The sequence below is a fragment of the Paramisgurnus dabryanus genome, chromosome 6 (assembly GCF_030506205.2).
Source record: "Paramisgurnus dabryanus chromosome 6, PD_genome_1.1, whole genome shotgun sequence".
In the NCBI taxonomy this organism is placed as follows: Eukaryota; Metazoa; Chordata; class Actinopteri; order Cypriniformes; family Cobitidae; genus Paramisgurnus; species Paramisgurnus dabryanus.
This window is the reverse complement of record NC_133342.1, coordinates 20,854,064-20,875,568: the sequence shown is the minus strand read 5'-3', so window position 1 is coordinate 20,875,568 and position 21,505 is coordinate 20,854,064. Positions and strand designations below refer to the sequence as shown.

Genomic DNA, 21,505 nt, shown 5'->3' with positions numbered 1-21,505 from the left:
TCCTCCAATGACTTCATGGAAAATATTGATAGACAGAACGTGTAGCCAATTAGAACACGAATTCAACGATCTTTGTGTGAAGCTTTATTTCCCGGTGTGGATACGGCATTTTATACGCTTATATAAGGATAATCAATAAAAAGAACGAACGTGTATGCATGTAAACAAAAGACTTTTATTTTGTGGCTGACTGGCACTTAGAAAAGGCACTAGTCTTACAAAAACTCTTGCAAGAACCTCATTTTTGGGTCTATTGACTTCAAACGTGAAATATAACTTCTTTAGAATTGTGGCTTTGGCCTCATTGCATTTCTAGGTTTCACACATATATTTATCATTAAGATTTTTAGTGTTAAAAAAGTTGTTATGCAAAAAAAAAAATTATTCCAATGTACTTCAGCCTTTCTAACTTTTTACATTTTTATCTTAAAATAATTTTGAAACATGGAAAACGAAGCTCAAAGTGCCTTCTATCTAATTATAACACAGTTATGCTTATACTATAAATGGTTTAGTAAAAACAGCCCTTTTAGTGAAAGTAGGTATTTTCATGGTTTCGGGCCAGAATGGGGGTGCTTTTCAAGAGGTTAATGAAATGTCCGAAAATGTAAAGAGAAACGGTAATTTCATCGATTTACCAGCAGGTGCCATTGAAATGAATGGGCTTCAGTGCTGCGTTTGGAACTATGCGTCACTACCGGTCACTACATGAAACGCTGTTACTTCCGCATTCCATTCTTACAACGGACGTCTATGTGAGTGTCGTAACTCTATTATCTCTGGTTACAACCATGCGCAACAGTCACGTCTGTGATTGGTTGTAATGATCAACGCTGCAAAAACAATGATTTAAAAGAATTCCTCTGAAGCAACGTAAGCAGATATAAATCATGTAATAGACACATTTTGTTTATTTTCACATTTAAATTTAATGGCATTGAAAGCATAAAATTTTTAAAAACTATAGCATCTAAAACTTTTGTATATAAAATTATTAGAGGAACGCATTTTTGCATCATGTTTGACCTCGGAGCAAGTGTGTTTCAGCGCCCCCTCTAGGGATGAATCTAGAAAACTACATATAAATATAAAGAAATTTAAACCATTATTTTGTACACTAAGTATAAACTGCACATTGCATTACTGTGTTGTAAAGTGTTGTGAACGACGTTTCTGATGGCATTTTTAATTTGATCAGATAACAAAAGGCAGCAACTGTCCGGGATCGTGCACACCAGGACTGTTCTGTTTTTCTTTTTTACGAATCATCAATATAACACGTTACTACAAAATAATTGGATGTAAACAGATAATCCAAACTAGACAAAATAGTATGTAAATTATTCTTAATTAAAATAATTCGCAACGGTAAATCTACTGATTTAAGTACATAAACGCAACGGTCGTACACCGAGGCAAGCTCAGTGTCAATGTAAAAACAGAATTGACATTGACATTCTATGCTGTACTAGTGTACTGTAAACGTGACAGTGATCTGATTGGTTATGGTGACCGTGGCGTGGGTGGACCAATGATAGTAAACAAATCCTGTGCGCGCATGCGTACTGAGCGAGCGGTGATGGAGGATTGTCATGAGAATCGTCTGCTGTTAGCTACAAACATATCAACGAAGGTATAAGCTATCTGCTAAGGTTTTTTTTCGACACAGTTGGTAAGTGTTATTGTATTACGTTCTTGTTATATCCTTAATAGTCATAGTTTTGATAATATACAGTTTAAATTAATTGCAGATTGCTGGTAAAGTTGCTGGCTCGGAAGAGCTAACCGTTCCACTTTCACTACTGCAACAAACATCTAACGTTAGTTTACCTAGTTATGCACTTTAAACGTTTTGTTTAACATTTACACTACGTGTATTTCGAATATCCCGTCGTGTAGTACATATAGTTTGGATTTCTTAACTTTCCGATGCTTTTGTATATGATAGTGTTTGACGTTTGGCCTAACTTGTTAGCTTAGCTTCACGACTTTTAAAGAGACGCAGGTCTTGACCAATCAGCAGCGGTGTTTCTGCATACCGGGCGGGGCTTGATAATGGGCGTTGCGTGCATTGTGTGCACTGAATGAGTTTAGTTTCTCTTTTGGGTAAATAAGGCTGTTGCCTTGTCATATTTTTTGCTGTATTTTACAACTTAAAAGCGATCTTTGGAACTTAATTAACCGCATAAAGGCAAATGTTATTTTGTCTGTGGTGTAAATTAAGTGTTTATTACACTGACATGTTCTCTGGTTATTCATATTATAATGGCACTGAGGTTATCACACAGATTATTGTGCTTCTGTATTCATATAGACTTGATTTGTTGGCATATTTGAGGTTTTTGCTTCTTAGACTGGATTAGTATGTATATGCAAAATGTGTACCCTTCCTCTGTACGGTACAATCCTCCTAATCATATTTGTCTTACAGGAATTAAGAACTCGGCCAATCAAGATGGCCTCTGACATGCCTGCTTATAGAGGGATTATGACCTTTTACCCGACTGTGGAGGAGTTCAACAACTTCAGTCGCTATATTGCGTACATGGAGTCCCAAGGTGCACACAAGGCAGGCCTGGCCAAGGTTAGAAGAAAACATACTACTTTTTACCCATGATCATAGTTAAATAGAGCTAAAAATACTGCTGGGCCTAATGCATTATAAACGTTTTAATAAATGAATTGTTGTCATTGGCCTGAATTATTACTGAAATAGTGATGACTAATATTGGAGCACATGCTTTGTTATTATTGTTATGAATATAGCTTCCTAATTAAATACTATAGACACAATTATTGTTACAGTAATGTAAATCTTTTTTATTAATCTGATTTTATCCCTGTAGACATTACATTATTTCTTGATACTAATGTACTCATTGTTATCTAATCTTAATAAATTCTGCAATTATACCATTTAATAATAAATAATAGTATTTCATAATAGTACCCAAACATGTTGCACTTGCTTACCAACAGATCGTCCCGCCAAAAAACTGGAAACCCCGTCGTTCATATGATGACATTGATGACCTGTTAATACCGGCGCCAATTCAGCAAGTTGTAACAGGACAGTCAGGGCTTTTCACCCAGTACAACATTCAGAAAAAGGGCATGACTGTTAAAGAGTTTCGCAAAACGGCCAACAGTGACAAGTAAGTGTTATATGATTGAGCTGTTGGTCCTTTCCTAGTATAAATAAATGATAACCACATCTGCTTTTCCTATTTGAGGTTTTGCAGCCCTCGATATGATGATTTTGAAGAGCTTGAAAGGAAATATTGGAAAAATTTAACATTTAACCCCCCTATTTACGGAGCTGATGTGAATGGTACTCTTTATGACCCGGTGAGTAAACAGTTGAGTGTAATTTGTATTTTTGTTTTGAGTATGTTCTGTTGTGAATAAAAATGTTGTTGTCTTTTCCGATGCCATGTAGGATGTAAAAGAATGGAACGTGGGCCACTTGAATACTATACTTGACACTGTGGAGCATGACAGTGGTATCTCTATTGAAGGAGTGACCACACCCTACCTCTACTTTGGCATGTGGAAAACCACTTTTGCATGGCATACAGAAGACATGGACCTCTATAGCATTAATTACTTGCACTTCGGGGAGCCAAAGTCCTGGTAAGTTTGCATGTAAAACCTGTCTGACTGAAAACTTGCCTTTTTTGGAAAAATTAATTAACATCTGTGCCAATGGTTTTTTAGGTATTCCGTACCTCCAGAGCATGGAAAGAGACTTGAGCGTTTAGCCAAAGGTAAAAATTTACAATCTTTTTAATTTTCGTTCTATTGCATACAATTACACTAGTCAACATTCGAAGTGGATCAAAACCTTTAATAAATGTTTACATAAAACCAATCCCTAATACCCATTCTTGTCTTAGGACAACTTTGATAAACTTTTTTGATCCACTACAAATGTTGACTATAGTATTTAAGCTCATCCTCCTTTTCATGCTCAACTACTTAAGACAGCATTGTGTTACGTTGCAGGATTTTTCCCTGGAAGTTCACAAAACTGTGAAGCATTTCTTAGGCACAAGATGACTCTTATTTCCCCTTCGATTTTGAAGAAGTATGGCATTCCATTTGAAAAGGTGTGTTTTTATACATTCGTATGTATAATTACTATTTTGTATTAATGTGAGTGTCCCACAGATTGTCACAGTGGATGTCTCGTGATGTCATAATCTGCTTTTGTTTTTTAGATCACTCAGGAGGCTGGGGAATTTATGGTGACTTTTCCCTACAGCTATCATGCAGGATTCAACCATGGTTTCAACTGTGCCGAATCGACCAACTTTGCCACCAGAAGATGGATTGACTATGGAAAACAAGCCATTCTGGTAAAAAATATAAAATGCCGGAACAACCAAACCGTCCCCCAGCGCGATTGTCCCCCCTTTCTATTCTTACTTATGAACCGACCACACTGCCGAGAGTCAAACGAACCAAGCTTTTGGGGTCAAACGCACCCGGGCACGGTTTGATGTGCATAGTGTGAGTGCGCCCTTATAGCGCTTTTCCATTGCACAGTACCCCATGGTTTGGTTTGAGTTAGGTCGTGTCAGCTCACTTCACTTTGGCTTGGTTAGCGTTTCCATCGAGTTTAGTATCACTTCGTAGTGGGAGGGATTATAGGCGTGTCGTTATATTTGCGCTGCCTACTGCTGTGACATACAAGTGAGAGCGTCGTTGTACATTTCCGTACATTTATTTCTCAGTCCACCACAAATAGATGTTTGCACATCGCGTTTATCACTACCTCTGTCTCACATGACAGTTTCTGTACAAACACCTGAAAAGCTCACGAAAGTAAGCTGACATGACCTAAACTAAACTGTGGGGTACTATGCAATGGAAAAGCGCCATTAGTGTACCACCCCAGTGACCGAAAAGGGTTTAGTTTTGTACCTTCTTTCTGACAGTGTAAAACAGTTTCTGTGTGTCAGCAACTTTTATCAACAGTGCTTATACACTACCTTTTTTTTTATTTTGGTATGTGTTTGTTTTAGTGTTCTTGTAGAAAAGACATGGTGAAGATCTCCATGGATGTATTTGTAAGGAAGTATCAGCCAGATCGGTACGAGCTGTGGTTGGCAGGGAAGGACAATGCCCCCATTGACCACTCCAAGCCTACGCCCGAGGCAGCTGAGTTTTTAGGCGGAGAGGCTGGAAAAAGTGGTGCTCAGGAACTCTGCATCGAGAACCAAAATAGTGAGGGCCAAAAGAAAAGGTGAAAAATACAGTTTCTCTTTTCTGCTTACATACTAAAAATGTCCAAAATAGCACACTAAAATTGTAACTTTTTACTCCTATTAGTCTGGCCAAACAGAGGATAGGAACAAAAAGGCACAGAGTTTGTCTGGATGTACCAGAGGAAGTTCTTCCAAAGAGCGAAATAAACGATGAGGAGGCTGAATATGGCAAAAAGGGTAGATATGGAGGTGCTTACTATAGTTACGACTTACACTTTTTCTTTAACTGGAATTGCAATATCTTAAGGTAACAAAATGACAAATTATTTCTTTATTTTAGAAGAGAAAGATGACCCGCCTCCAGTGGTCAAAACCACTTCGTCCAGAGAGCATGCAAAGGACGCGGTTAGGTTAAGTTGTGATGCAGCTACCTCCATTTCTAAAACTACCACACCGTCCTCAGGCTGTCTACAACCCTTCCCAAAACATCACCTAACTATAGCATCAGTTCCTCACTGCCTGTCAGCCGTGCCACGGACGTCAACCAAGCCAGGTGTGGCAAGCCTTCTCTTTCATCGGACTCTGAGTCCTTCAGATGCTCTGCAGGTCCACAGCTATGCAGCCAGATCGATGCTCCAAAAATATCAACATCTTACCACAGAGAAGCCTAGAGAAGCCCTCAAAGAACCAGACATCAAACCAGATGTGATGCCAAAATCTCCTGCGCCGGAACCAAACACAGTAGAGGTTGGTTCAAAATCTTACAATGTGGGTTAAATAAACTTAATGAACAACTTCATCACAAATGGTTTATTATATTGCTACAATTGCAGCCTTGCTTATTTGAACTATTTAAAAAACGTTTACAAAAAACAATTTTCTTAAAAAAAAATCACACAAGGAATCAACATTGCAACATACAGTTTTATGTCTGTGAATAATTTTTCAAATCATTTGCCATTGGCAGGTGTTGTTAACAATAGCTCTGTTCCCTGTCTATACACTAGCCGCTGATATTCAACTACTTTTTTGCTTTTTTAGCGTGAAATTAAGAGTGAGAAAGAGAATAAGAGTATGAAGAGGAAACTACAGCCACTCAGCAAGCTGCCCCGCTTGCATCCTCTGCTCAGAGAGCTCTCCAGTGATGATGGTTAGAATCTGATGCATGATGTTATTTCATTATCCCATTGGGGTTTGTTTTCCTGCTCATTGACTCCTTCGCTCCACAGAGACCCAGGAGCCAACGCCTGAGCCTGAGGAAACCGATCCCTGGGCGAGACTCCTGGCTCCCATGTGGCAAAGCAAACCACGTGACTTTGAAGTTGAGAAGGAGTTCAACTTCCGCATGGGTGGGCATCCCCCATACTGTGCAGTGTGTACGCTTTTTCACACATATGAACAGGTACGACGTTGACATCATCATGTTTATACTCTCCTTAAGCCTGAAGTGTTTACTCAAAAGTTTGTATTCAGATTTAGAAACCAGTAAGTAATTTATGTACCACAATGTCATGGCTATTGACAGCTGTTTGCAAAATTAAAAAAATATATTTTTGTACTTTTATGTAGCAAACACTTTATAAGCGTATTCATGTACTATTGAAGGAAGACTGGAATCACTACAGTGGTTTAATATTTGTATTCTTAAGTAAGACAATACATTTATAAGAGAAAATTTTTTACATTTTGAGCTTACTTGAATTGTTATGTTGTTTGTCCATAGTACGTTTTGTGACTAGTTGTGTGTTTGTCCCGAGACGTCTAAAAACCAATGAGTTTTAATGTTATCAACGTGGTGAATTTTCATATTTCGAGCAAACAGTGATGGTTGACAACTGCTAAAACAAGGTGCTGCGCACATTGTTTTTTTTATATAGAGTGATGTGATCAACATGAGCGAGAGCAGTTGTTCAGACGATGGAGGAGAGACACATAGGACCAAACCACTGATTCCAGAGATGTGCTTCACCAGCAGCTCTGAGGGACATCTGTCCACCCCTCATGTGGAGCAGGATGGCACCAGTCGACTCATCAGCTGCTCTGTGTGCAGGGTGCGCGTACATGCAAGTAAGCACTTTGTTTAATCCTTGAAATATTTGCAACTGATATTTTATTTATATACATTTATATATTTCCTATAACCATTTAACCCATAATCTTAATGTTGGTAAAACAAATGTCATGTTTCAGGTAACTAAAAATGGTATTTGATATTTAAAATATTAAGTTGAAGTGTTGTTTACAGGTTGTTACGGTGTGCCTCAGGATACAAAGCTGGATGCCTGGACGTGTTCCCGTTGTGAAGCTAATGCAATTACTCAGGTAAGCCGGATTGCTTGTGTTGTCAGAACTTTTGCCACCCCTAGAGGGCATTATCGCGCCTGAAAGTTATACTTGATGTGCTTTTTACTGTGTTTAATTGCTAGTGCAATCACAGATTGTTTGTGTCTCTTCCTCAGGACTGTTGTTTATGTTCTCTAAGAGGTGGAGCGCTGCAGAGGGCCAACAATGACAAGTAAGTCCCCACGGGCCTCTTTCTTAAAGGGATAGTTCACCCAAAAATGCAAATACTGTCATCATGTACTCACAAAGGAAGATGTTTTGAGAAATGTTTGTAACCAAACCAATTGGAGGCGATAAATGACTATTTAAAACATTCCTTAAAATGTATTCCTTCGTGTTCAACAAATAAATGTATACATGTTTGTAACAACATGAGAGTGAGAAAATAATGACAGCATTTTCTTTCTTATGTGAACTATCCCTTGACATACCACTTTCTAATAAATGCATTCCTTTTAGCTGAAAGGCTTATTGTAAACTTTCTCAGAAGCTGACAGCATGTTATGTAAAGGTGGTTGTACCTCCGTCACCAGTGAAACCTGCTGAGTAACCTGTGTTTTTGTTTTAGGTGGGTTCACGTGTTATGTGCTGTGGCAGTGCAGGAGGCTCGCTTTGTGAACATTGCAGACCGCAGTCCTGTTGATCTCAGTAGTATACCACTGCAGAGGTTCAAGCTGGTGAGTGTATTCACATTAAAAAAAGCAAATTGCGAATATGTGTACATGTTTTTGTGTCCTGATCGGTGACTTTAGCCTGAATGCACACCAACTCATGGGGACCTAAATTGACCTTATGAATCATACAGAAAGATTTTTTTTAATCTAAAAATGCAGACAATTTTGTGTAAGGGTATGGTTTAGGGCAGAGTTTCCCAAATCTTACCCTGGAGGGCCGGAGCACTGCAGAGTTTAGCTCAACCCTGATCAAACACACCTGAGCAAGCTAATCAATGTCTTCATTATCACTAAAAAATCACAGGTGGTTAAGTTTGATTAGGGTTGGACCTAAACTCTGTATTGCTCCGGCCCTCCAGGGTAAGATTTGGGGAACCCTGGTGTAGGGGTTTTGTTATATAAAGAGATCAGATGCAAAAGCCACTTGACGCCACCTTTGTTAAAAATGGTATGATTGAAACCCAATGCTCTCGACGCGTACTATACGTTCATATTTGTGCATTAAATCCACTTAATACTGGTTTTTAGGCAGAATCCATTAAGAGTCAGATAAAAAATGGTAAATCATGGCAGAGATACACTTGGGTTTTGCATCTAAGCTCTTCATCATTTTTATATACATACACACACACACACACACACACACACACACACACACACACACACACACACACACACACACACATGCAGTGCAAACATGAATACTGTGCAAAATGCAAGCACAAATACAAGTGCATAATGACTATATTTTTCTGAAGTTCTGTATTTAAACCACAACTTACAAATACTTTTATTTTGCAGAAATGCCAGTATTGTCGCAAATGGGTAAAAAGGGGGGCCGGTTGCTGTGTGCAGTGCTCGCACGGGCGCTGCTCCACTTCCTTTCATGCAACATGTGCACAGGCTGCTGGAGTTCAGATGCATCCAGATGATTGGCCCTTCGTCGTCTACTTCACCTGCTGGAGACACAAGGGTAGCATCCAAATAGAGGTATGGATACAAGAGTATGACAGACACATTCAGAACAAAAGGTCTAGTGTGAAAAGAATGAGATTGCAGAGTGGCTCTGAATGTCACTGAATGCAGTTATTGGGGCCAAGCCAGCGTCCTGACATGAACTCTGACTTAGTCACATAACAAAGATTTATTTTTATACTCATTTTTACAATATGTATTCACTGTTAAAAATAAGATGCTTGGCAAGAACATGTTTCTTGATGTAAACATTTTTAAAGCTCTGCCTATATATAAATTAAACCCTTCTAATCCCTGCTCTTATCCCTTACAGATGTATAGATTTTGTGGCCTTAATCTTGCATAAAAGGGTAGTTTTGCCTTCTACATTAACTCTTTCCCTGCCAGCATTTTAAAAAAAAGTTGCCAGCCAGCATTTTTCATGATTTTCACAAAAGTTTAATGCCTTCCAGAAAATGTTCTTCTTTAAATATATAAACAAACAATATATCAGATGAAAGAACAGACCCTCTGCTTTCAAACAAAAAAAACGTTTCATCCTACCTTCATTAGTTCTCTTGTAATCACCTCTCAAACATGGGTAGGTTTCTTCAAAAACACCCCATTTTGAGCAAAAAGCTGAGATAATTCAATTTTTGCGAAGGACTTTTGATAGGGATCAGGTGCAGAGCAATCTTTAAAACATACACGGAGTTCTTTCTCCTTCACGTGAGGCGCTACTTCCGGGTTGTATAAGTTGCGGAAAGATAATAGCGGTATTGCGGAAAGACGAATCTCGTCATTGGCGGGGAAGCGTTTTCTCTTAATTGACGAGATATCTCGTCAATGGCGGTGAAAGAGTTAAGAATCAGTTTCCCGGACTGGGTTTACCGTAATCCCAGACGAAAATGCATGTTTGAGCTGCCTAAATTTAAAAACACCTTGAGCTGATGTATCTTAACATATATCAGTGCCGTTGTTTTGTCTTAAGATGCACACCAGTATTGTTTTTGGTAAGCTTTGTTTGTAAAAACTACTTGAATGTCCTAATATAACTAAGGCCTAGTCCTGGATTAATCTAAACCCTATCTGGGAAACTGCCCTTATGTGACTATGACAATAAAGAAAAAACAATGGTTGCATTGAACATTTTTCTCCAATTCCTGTTATGCATCAATGTAAAACTCTAACAGCAGGGGAAGTCAAAACTAAATGTAGTTTGTCACTTGATAAAATGACTGACAATGTGGCTAAGCCTGTTGCACACATACTCTGTGTGCAGTGCTTTTGCGGTGCATACTGCAGTACGTATACTGTGAAATCCGTCAAGCATGTGCTTTCACACATACAGGACTCCGTTTGCATTGCGCAGCTGACCCGCTGCTTCTGCATATGATGATGTGATCGACACTTTCTGCGTAAAACACTGCTTCCATAAACAATACAATGTAGTATACTGTGTTCTTTTTTTACATAACAGTATAGACAGTTTCAGCAGTAACAACATAAACAAGTGGCTTTCGTGGTCAACGCGTATCTTCCGGTAACTTTGGCTAAAAATAAATAAACACAAAGTCCTTTTTAAAGTAGTTTATTTCTACTACTCAGGTCACTTTTACTCCTGTTTTATTCTTTATTAACATATTCTTAACTGTTTTTATTAAAATCACATTTTTTTATTGTTATTTTATACTCTCATGTATCTTTTTGTTTTTATTGTGATTTTATTGCGTGTCTCTTATTTGTACATATTTAGTTTTTCTTGTATATTGTTTTCTCATTTATATGCAAAGCACTTTGAATGACATCTCTGAATGAAATGTGCTATACAAAAAAAATTGCCTTGCCTTGCCTATTTATATAACAAGCAAAATAAACGACACCTAGATTACCTAGGAAACCAAAACATTTGTTATTTTCGGTTAAGTATTTGTTCAAGAGTTTAGTTTCAGCAACTAGTCAGACCAGTAAACAAACAGAAACCAGAAGTAAAGTTCAGACCAGACGCGTAATCGCGTCACCGCACGTGTGTCAAATGAAACGTTTGATACTTTAGATTATTAATGGATAGACTCGATAAGAAGTGTGGAGGATGTTTAAAATCTCTAGCCTGGTGGTCAGGACACAGGAATTGATCAAATCAGTAGATTTGCAAAGGTTCATTTATCTCCACATATATCATAAATATTTAGCAGGATAACTTGTATAACTTGCTGTATAAGGTTTGCAGTATACCACATTATTTCCTATGTATATGTGTAATATGATTTGCATATTATAGACGAGAATTTAACTGCGATTTTTTTTTTTTTTTTTTTTCTCATATGGCAATAAATATCCCCCACATAACTTTACATAATAGCATAATAACATGAATAAACAGACAGACAAGGAAGCAGGATTGACAGGGAAATTATAATTTTTTAGTTATTATTAATATTATTATTATTATTACCGGAAAACTACAATATTACAAAAATAAACTCTGCTGTAAACCATATATAACCTCACTACCGTTGTTAACCGCACTAATAAGTCTAATATATAATCTCTCAAAACTTTATTACAAAAGTTAAATTTAAAGGAACTGTATTCTTACAATTATTCAAAGATGACCACCATGCAAAAACGCGCTGCATATGGAGTATGTGTGAAATGGGCTCTGCTTTTGATATTGCAGTCATGCAGTTAATTATCTTGTTTTATCCTTTGTCATGATAATTGTTTTGTATCCTCTGAAGTTGTATAAATGTTACAGTATTTATATTATATAATTAAAAAATAAATTTTGTTGTTCGCTTTTGTATTATAAACAATGTGAAGCTGTGTTGAGTCTGCTACAGCACTTTTGTTAACATTTGTACTGCACGTTGTTGTTCTCACCAGCGCAACAGGGCCTCTATGCGGGAGCTGGAGAATGGACAAAAAGTGATCTGCAAGCACAAAAACGGCCGATACTACCACTGTGAGGTGGTCGAGCTGACCAAAGCCACCTTTTATGAAGTTATCTTTGATGACGGCTCATTTAGTGACAACCTATTCCCTGAGGATATAGTGGTACGTGAGAAGCTAGATGAACCCAAATGATTATTTGATGATCTATTGTAAAAAAAAGGTCCTGTTCTGAAGCAATTCTTTATTTACCAGAATAGGGACTGCAAGCAACTCGGCCCGCCATCGGAGGGTGATGTAGTTCAGGTGCTCTGGACAGATGGCCTGATTTATGGAGCAAAATTCGTGGCTGCACACATCATCCCAATGTACCAGGTCAGAGGACAATAAACACACTTGTACACAACATGTAGGTTAGAGTTGATTGAACAAACACACCAGCGAGGCAAAGAAGGTGCAGAAGTCACACAAAATTAATATTTTTTTTGTTTTCAGTGTAAACCTGAGGGTTTCATGTTGTAGGACAGTAAATGCAACTAATTTGTTTTGTATACTGTTGAAGTTTAATATGGCAACATGCACCACCATGAACATCCACTATTATCAGTGGTCTCCAACTTTTTGTGAGCAAGGGCACATTGGATCAAACAATCTGGAGGGCTACTTTTTTGATAGTCTACTCAAAATCTTTTTGTTTTACTTGTTGATTTTATTTTATTTTACTTGTTGATATGTTTTATTGTTGTTTAAATGTTATCATACACAGAAGAAGCCAAGCGAATGTAAATTTTTTTATAAATATTAAAATTAAGGTAGTAGAGTGTGCTTTGGCGGGCAACTCCCAAACTCCATGCGGGCAACCTGGTGCTCGACGGCACCACTTTGGAAACCACTGACTTATATAAAACAGTCATGCTGTTTATAACATTGGCCCTTGTTTTTAAGTGTATAACGGCTCTATAAATGATTTTCCAGGTGGAATTTGAAGATGACTCCCAGCTTACTGTAAAGAGAGAAGATGTTTACAGTTTAGATGAAGAGCTGCCCAAACGTGTCAAGGCACGCCTGGTGAGTGTTTTCCTTACAGCTTTCGTTCATAGACTAAATCAAAGCATGTGCAGTACACAGGGCCTAGAATGAACTTTTGCAATGCCTTTACCTTAAAGCGGGGTTTCTCTATGAAAAAAATGGCCTGGATTGTGTATTTACTATTATTTTTATTCAGATATAAATTTCATAAGTTTTACAGCAGCATTAAAGCAAATTTTTCTTAAATAGAAGTGACAAACAGAGGAGGTCATTCTCACTCCTATATGAGTCATATATGTCATATGTATAAGTCAAACTGACACATTGTTACTTCCTCATTTTCAAGAGGTCCAGGGGGATATTTCCAGAATTAGGGATAACTTGTATCAGATAATTGATTGCTATGGGTGTGTTCAATCAACCGAAACTGAAAGTATCACAGCGATGTGAAGCACACTATGTGGCTGCCCACATCACTATAACATTTATAAACTGATGTAATTGGAGTGTTTTTCATGTATACATCTAGTGATATTTGGAGGTATATTTAATATTGAACATAATTAAATGTATTTAAGACATATAAAAAACATATATTTAGAAAACATTAATTTTCAAAAATTGAAATAAACAGAAATCAATATTTGCAACTGAAAATATAAAAAAGCTCTAAAATTATGATATTGTGCAAAATATGTGCTTCCACGCCTGTTCATCATGCGTGTCAGATGAGCCGACATCCTCCCTCCGAAGCTTAGGCCACTTTTACACGATGCCAGTGCTTCTGAAACCATATCTGATAAATTTTTTATCCAAAGAAAATGAACACTGAGTCATCTCAAGAAATGTTTAACTCTTTCCCCGCCAGCATTTTTCATGATTTTCACAAAAGTTTAATGCCTTCCAGAAAATGCTCCTTTTTAAATATATAAACATACAATATATGACATAAAAGAACAGACCCTCTGCTTTCAAACAAAAAAATCAGTTTTATCCTACCTTCATGTGTTCTGTTTTATCACCTCTCAAATATGTGTAGGTTTCATCAAAAACACCAAATTTTGAGCAAAAAGCTGAGATAATTCAAATTTTTTGAAGGACTTTTGATAGAGATCAGATGCAGAGCAATCTTTACAACATACACGGACATACAGCTGTTTGCCATAGGGCAATACTTCCGGTTTTTATAAGTTGCAGAAGAGCGCCACCTGGTGGATAATAGCGGTATTGCAGATTGACGAGATAACTCGTCAATGGTGGGGAAAGAGTTAAGCAGGGGTGTGATTCTTCCGGAATTCTGGCTTTTCCGACCTGAAAATGAGGCTTTCATGAAGTTATAAATGACCTCATATCACTCCGCAAGTAGTCTATTTATTTGTCACGATCGAACTTTATTCAAAGCAGAGCTCGTATCTCCGGCGTGTGGTGTTGGCTGCGAATTAAAAAAAATCATGCGTACAAATACTATGAGAGGAACACATTTTTCACTCTCAACCAAACTAACAAACTAGCCAATCAGAAGTAGAATAGGTGTGGTCTTTGAGGTGTGGATGAGATCCAGGCAGCTGCAGATGCCGCGCGGCGGCTGGAAAAGTCATAAGTTAACGTTGTCAGCAGGATGAAGAGTTACTGTTAAGAATATGAAGCCTAGCCTAGGTAAGACGACCTAATTGATAAAGGACTTAAATCAGTGGCGCTGGGCATGGATAGAAGGAATGGGCAGAGATGGGCAGCATTTTAAATTAAGAGAACCAGCCAGGTGTTTGCTGCTTTGACAAAACTGTCCGTTTCAAATCAGGCTATGCCAGTAATGTAAATATCAGATTTCTTGTCGAGGTGAAATGCTGTCTCGCAATATCAATATAAAGTTGTGTTTGTGTCAAAACGTTTGCTTGCATTATATTATTCTGTAATCACTTACGTTAATGCACGCATATACGCGAACCAGATCCAACTGACGAACACAAGCATAAATTTGTTTGTGAATCTGGCAGTAATGCTTGCGATTACAGAATAATATAATGACAAACACACACATTCATGGATCTGGTTTGCCTGTGCATGCGTGTGTGCGTGTGCGCGTGTTCGTGTGTGTGTGTGTGTGCGTGAATCACATAGCTCTTGACTGTTAGATGCTTTACCAAAAGAACTATGCAAAAGACAAATGCACTTGACTGCCTTTCTAGAAAGTCACAACATTTGAATTAAGTAACTTAATGTAACAGTATCCACTTTAAATTCAGCGTTCAAATGTTGTAATCAATAATGAATCTGTATTAAATGCCCCCACTAATTATTCTATAAACATTAAACATGTTTTGACCAATAGCGAATCTCATTTATCAAGTTGTGTATGTGGCTTGTGTGCCTTATTATTATTATTATTATTATTATTATTATTATTATTATTATTATTATTATTATTATTATTATTATTATTATTATTATTATTATTACCATATGCAACCAAAGATTTACTAAAAGGGCACACATTTGTTTACAAAAACAAAAAAATCCTCATAGATGTAGTCACTTATTTTTAATCTCAAAATGCGCCACATTGATGAATTTACCTTTAAATGCACAAAATGATTTTGTTCAGTCTGATGCAGTGGCAAGGCTACATAATGGTCAGGGTGGCACTTGCCCACGCAGATTGACGATTGGCCTCTCAGATCTATACATTTTGAGCCCAAATTATATTTCAACTGTATTTCATTTTGTGTGCGTGCGTATATCGCCACAGCATGGTAGGTGTGCCGTATATTTTCCTGCTTTTTTGTCCTTTGCTAATCACACCTATGTTAAGGTGTGAACAAATGGCAGAAACAGTGCCTTAAGGGTGTTGTAGTGAGGACCCATGCGTCATTGCAAAAAGTTACCTTTCAGCTCTTTGACACAGGGTTTTAAATGCAGATCAGCATTCACAACAAGGAATGTGCGCAAACTGGAATAATGTAGAACAGTGCTGAGAACAATTGCCAGCTTCTAAGAACAGCGTGCGTGTCATGCGCATGTTCAGATCAGAAAATAATGAGAGAAATGGCGGATGATAAGCAAACATAAATACCTTTTTCTGGGTATTTTTTGTAATTGGTGTGAGAAAAGGCTAAAATATAAAGTTTGGCTGCAGTGTCGCTGCTAGCCATTTTGGTGCCCTTAGCATAATTTCTTTATGATGCCCCAGACCCCGAAGAAAAAAGTTTGTTTTTGCCGGTTTAACTTTTTGTTAGCAAACATATAACTCAATACCAATAACACAATAGCAGCATCACAGTATAAATCTTAAGAACACTAAAAAGAGAATGTCAAATCTTCACAGCTTTGCTCACTTTGTAAACATATCTTTGTACAATATCCAACACACACTACACATTTGAAAGTGCAAACTTTTCTTTAGTAAATAGAATAGCTAAAAATAAATAAATAAAGAATAACAATCTATATGTTTTTCCCAATTCAATGTCACTTTGAATGAATTAAATTAAATAATCATCAATAAGTACAGACAAGAATAGTCAATATTCTTAAATAAAACTTTACTTACTTTGTAAACACAGTAGGCTGTGCAGAACAGCTAAAACACACATTCAAGTAAAGTGCAAATCTGCTTAGACCAAATTTTGTCAGTAAAGACAACAGTATAGGATCAGAGACAAATTATTCAAACAAAGAATTATAATTATTAATTATTAAATTATAAACATTCAAAACTGAAATCATGCAGCCAACGAGTCCTCCCCTTTATTGCTTATTTATCAACTATTTAAAAAAAATCTAATATAATCAAAGCGTAATAGAATGAGGTGAATAATGCACACCGTTCAAAAGTAATGTTTGCTTTATATCATCATAATGACATTTTATATTCTTATATTTAACAGGAATTGTTAGCCTACCATGTGCACTGCAATGACTGCTAACCGTAACTGTTAGTGAGAAAGTATTAACCACCGGAACATCAAAATAAACCATAAACTAATGCTTCATATCTAAAGAAAGATAGTTAAGAAAGTAGCAGCTAGCTGGTGCCAGTTATTTGTAAAATGCATATGCATAATGTTTAACAGTAAAATCTTAATTTAGCTTGCAACGAAGTTATAAATTGTAACAACATAGTTTGCTAACATTAACGTCAGCAAGTTTAAGGTGCATTACGAATAGCAGCAGTACATGCACATTTCCCGTATTTACGAATGAAACGTGGACTTACCTTCACTTACTTTCACTTTCACTTTACCTGTGATGCACAGGCATTAGTTTCTTTTTCTTTCTTTTCTCAGATCCTGACTCCTGTTGTCTTTTCAGGGTCATTTCCATAAAAGTTGCCTACTGTCTGTCAAACTCTGTTAGGCAAAAATAAAATCAACCAGGGCGGACCATCCAAGGAGCGGGGGGATACTTTTTAGGCTAGAGCAATTAAATTATCTTGTTCCCCTTTTTGTTACATATACATGACTAAAAAGTGCCTATAGGCTAATGAAGTAATATCAGCATTATAATTTTTTTTCATTAGGTTATTTTTGGTGCCCCCTAGCAGTTGGTGCCCTACGCACAATGTGTGATGTGCGTTATGGGAGCAGCGGTGCTGTTTGGCTGTTCACACAAAGACGCGAGGGTATCGGCTTCAGATTTATCCACTCTGGGACCCGATTTAAAAAAATCGCACATTCAGAATCCCAAAATTCCAGATCCATCTGGACGAAACGCCTATTTGATAAAAAAATTGTATGTATACAGCTTAACTCTTTCCCCATTAAGAGGAATGCCAATTTTTCTGGCAATCCGTATTTCTGCTATTATCCACCTCTTACCCAACTTATAAACCCAGAAGCAATCCCTTATGGTGGGTTCACACCAGCCGCGTTTGAGGCGTCAAATTTGCGTCTACCGTGTCTAGTTTGCCGCTTTAACATTTTGAGTTTACTCGCTTCATTCACGCGTGAAAGGCCCGCATGAAATTCTAATCATCAAGACATTTTAACGCAGAAATTTGCATCATGGGAGTGGCTTCAGCGACTCCGCTTGTTTCATGTAATCACGTCACTACTAGAGCAAGCTCCTGATTGGTTAACTTGACGCGTTTTTCTACCAAAGTTCAAAATTTTTAACTTGCTCGTTCCCCGCGGCAATGCTCAATTTGCGCAGATTAGACATGTGAATGAGGTGGAATCGCGTCTACTGCGACGTGCTAAATGCTTCATTCGTGCTGCGAGACCTCCAGATGCGGATCAATGCGTCTTTACATTTGAATTAAAATTGAAATCACTTTCAATTCAGGCTTGACACCTCTACCGTGGCTGGTCTGAACGCAGCATTAGGGCAAACAGTAAGAACTCCATGATGTAAGTTTTGAGGATCGCTCTGAATCTGATCTTTATCAAGTCATTCGCAAAAATGGAATTATCTTAGCTTTTTGCTTAAAAAATTTTATTTTTAAGAAACCTACAGATGTTTGAGAGGTGATAAAAAGGGAAGGAATGAAGGTAGGATAAAACATGTTTTTTTTTTTTAAAGCAGAGGTCTGTTCTTTCATTTGATATATTTTATGTTTAGATATTTAAAGAAGAACATTTTCTGGAAGGCATTAAACTTTTGTGAAAATCATTAAAAATGCTGTGGCGCTGGCAACTTTTTTTGTAAAGAGTTAAATGCGCCTCCGTGTGGACAGGCTCTTAGTTTTATTAACTAAAATGAACTAAACCTTGAACATGACCTGCTCGGAAGCAGGTTATCTTTAAAGAGATAGTTGTTATGGTGTTGCATACCTCAAAATTTACCACTCTTTTAGGAACTGAAAATAGAGGTTATCCGCATACTTGCTCCTAAACGGTTAGTCACATAACCAGTTTTTTTGTAATACACCCCATGCACAATGTGTCAATCTTAAAATATCCCAGATAAACAATTAATTTTAATGAAATAAAAGTTGTATAATGTATTATGTTGCAGTTTTTACTAGTGTTTCTGAAAAAGCAGTGTTAATATACTAGGTTTTTGTTCACTTTTAATTACTTTTATTAATCTATATTAACATTTCAACTGTCGTTTCTCCTCACAGTCTGTGGCATCTGACATGCGCTTCAAAGGAGTGTTTGTAGAGAAGGAGGTGAAGCAGGACACAAAAAGACAGCGGGTGATCAACTCTCGCTACAGGGAAGATTACATTGAACCAGTCATCTACAGAGCCATCATGGAGTAATTACAAACTCTTCACAAACTGTCCGGACAATGAGCATATCAGTGCACCAGCTCTACTAACAATAAAGCAGTCAACAATCAAGCTGGACTAGATGGTTTCATGTGTGGACAAGTGATCATACAACTTAAATACGCATCCATCACTGAGCCTATTGTTTTAATAAAATCAAGATCAAATTTTAGACCTTTAGGCCGAGTATGAATTTTTGCTGAAGTGTTCTCACTGTTAACAATAATATCTTAAGCCGGCAAGGGCACAGAAGAGAAATATAAACTCGATTAAATAGATCAGGCATGTGTTGTGTAAGAGTGTTTGTTTGTTAAGAGTGGACACAACTGGCTTAGGCTCAGTGGGAGCGTTGGACGGCTCTTTGACTCCCACTATCTTCAGTCAGATGGTGGTAATCTTTCAACTGTTTTTTTATCACATCCCTGCAGACCCACTGGCTGACTGCACATGAACAGACCTTTTTAGACCATCGGGTGAATCTTCACTCGTCAGTTTGGACGTGCTTCGCAATATCTGAATCTCATGGATGAATCTAGTCTTTATTAGTACATGAGCAGTTTTTTGTGTGATCTACTGTAAAGATAGGACATTATTGAAGACTGTAGCTTTAAACGTTCACATTTAGATGGGTTCAGCAGCTAAATCTTAGATTTAGATTTTATTTATAAAGTTGCTAAGAATGCCAATTTCATGATTGCGTTTTAGTTTAACTCTGATGTTTGTAAAAAGATGTATTTATATGCGTTAAAGCAAAACTTTCTCTACTTTTCTACTGTTTAGTTGCGTTTCTATGCTAACGCAGGGGAGAGTTAACTGTGACTAGTCACGGTCAAACCAGTGCATTTATTAGCAGGTTTTACGTTTATTAAGTTTCATTGTTTCTAATGCAGGGAAGGCAACCTCTTCAAGCACTTCACTGAAAGCGTGCTGAGATCGGTGCCTCATTAAAATCACTTAAATTATTTTAAAGTAAGTTTTGCAAAAATGTCTTGATGAATATAGCGTTCTCATTCACAGAACCCTTGTCTTACTCTTTTGTGTAGTAGGCATTAATCGTGTTTGTCTTTTGACTATGGATCTACATTGTTTATTTAAGGCTAAAAACTTTATTTTTTAAATTAAAAGCAATGTCTCCTATCCAAATGAACAGTTTGTTTGTTTGTTTGTTCATCTAATTTCTTATTTTAATTTGTGCGATTTGTTTACTATTTCAGCCAGCTTACGGTCGCTTCCCAAAAAATTGGTCATAAAAACTATTTTGGATCAGTTGTTTTACCTTTCTCTTGTCAGTTTATGCATTTATCATCATGAAACAAGATTTTTGAAAACAGACTCAAAATGTGCATAAAGCTTTAACCTCCTCACAACCAGGTCAAGTGTGTTTTATTTATGTCAGGTGAAATCCATAGGGATATCGTCACATTTTCCTTAAGCCTGTTTTTCTATTCTCCAGCTCCAGAAAAAAGCTCCTCCCAAAAGGGATTGTAAAGGTGTGAAGAAACAGTTTAGCAAGTGACATTTTGCCAACTTGACCTGAGTGCCAGAACAAAATATTACCATGGTTTTGACTTTGTGTAATTTCAGTCTTTTCTAACTCCAAATTGATTAAGAATTGGCTTGTCTCCTTTTGCCAGCAGAAAGAGTGTGTGTGTGTGCGCTTGTGTGTGTGTGTGTGTGTGCGCGCGTGCATCAGCGTGTGAGAGATATTTATTTGTTTATGTGTGTATATATATATATATATATATATATATATAACCCAAAATGGATACACTGGATACATTAGAACTATACTATTAGAGTTTTAATAGAAATGGTGATCCATCCCCATATGGTTTTTGTACATTTTTACCTGAACAACAGGAAGTCTGCAGGATGCACCGTGCATACTGCACTAAATGCCTAGAAGGCTTTCCGGACTGTAAAAAAAATGGTTTCATATTTTTATATGAGTTCTAGAGACGATATGAAACCTTTTTTTAAATCGGATGGAAATTTAGGTCATTTAATGTGGCATATCTGGAATGTACAGTACTGTGCAAACGTCTTAGGCCACCACAACCAGACTTGTGTTTTAGAAGTTGTAATGTCCATCCATATTTATTTTTCAATCTATTTTATTAAGACACAAACAGAAAATACAGGAAATATGTACAAAAAATAAAAAAAATTAATTTTCAGGACTTAATGTCTTC

The 21,505-nt window shown here is 37.1% G+C and overlaps 1 protein-coding gene across 2 annotated transcripts; it reads left to right on the top strand.

Annotated features, from left to right (window-relative positions):
* Nucleotides 1-1,536: 1,536 nt before the first annotated feature.
* Nucleotides 1,537-20,460, top strand: kdm4ab (lysine (K)-specific demethylase 4A, genome duplicate b). Of its 2 annotated transcripts, none has more exons than XM_065276012.1 (22): nt 1,537-1,672; nt 2,432-2,584; nt 2,980-3,155; nt 3,234-3,348; nt 3,440-3,633; nt 3,718-3,767; nt 4,006-4,109; nt 4,221-4,358; nt 5,028-5,248; nt 5,335-5,447; nt 5,551-5,957; nt 6,252-6,360; nt 6,440-6,612; nt 7,088-7,277; nt 7,456-7,532; nt 7,670-7,725; nt 8,122-8,230; nt 9,029-9,217; nt 12,068-12,238; nt 12,329-12,448; nt 13,049-13,141; nt 19,164-20,460. In XM_065276012.1, the coding sequence occupies exons 2-22, from the start codon at nt 2,456-2,458 to the stop codon at nt 19,302-19,304; spliced, it is 3,075 nt and encodes a 1,024-aa protein (XP_065132084.1). In that variant the 5' UTR covers nt 1,537-1,672; nt 2,432-2,455; the 3' UTR covers nt 19,305-20,460. The 2 variants fall into 2 exon arrangements, with proteins under 2 accessions (XP_065132084.1, XP_065132082.1); XM_065276010.1 differs by having other exon boundaries at nt 5,335-5,459.
* The last annotated feature ends 1,045 nt before the right edge of the window (nt 20,461-21,505 follow it).

Coding starts and splice junctions, on each gene's coding strand:
- kdm4ab (XM_065276010.1), top strand. CDS start 2,456: ATGGCCTCTGACATGCCTGCTTATAGAGGGATTATGACCTTTTACCCG. Junction 5,958..6,251: donor CGGAACCAAACACAGTAGAG/GTTGGTTCAAAA, acceptor TTGCTTTTTTAG/CGTGAAATTAAGAGTGAGAA. Junction 13,142..19,163: donor AACGTGTCAAGGCACGCCTG/GTGAGTGTTTTC, acceptor TTCTCCTCACAG/TCTGTGGCATCTGACATGCG.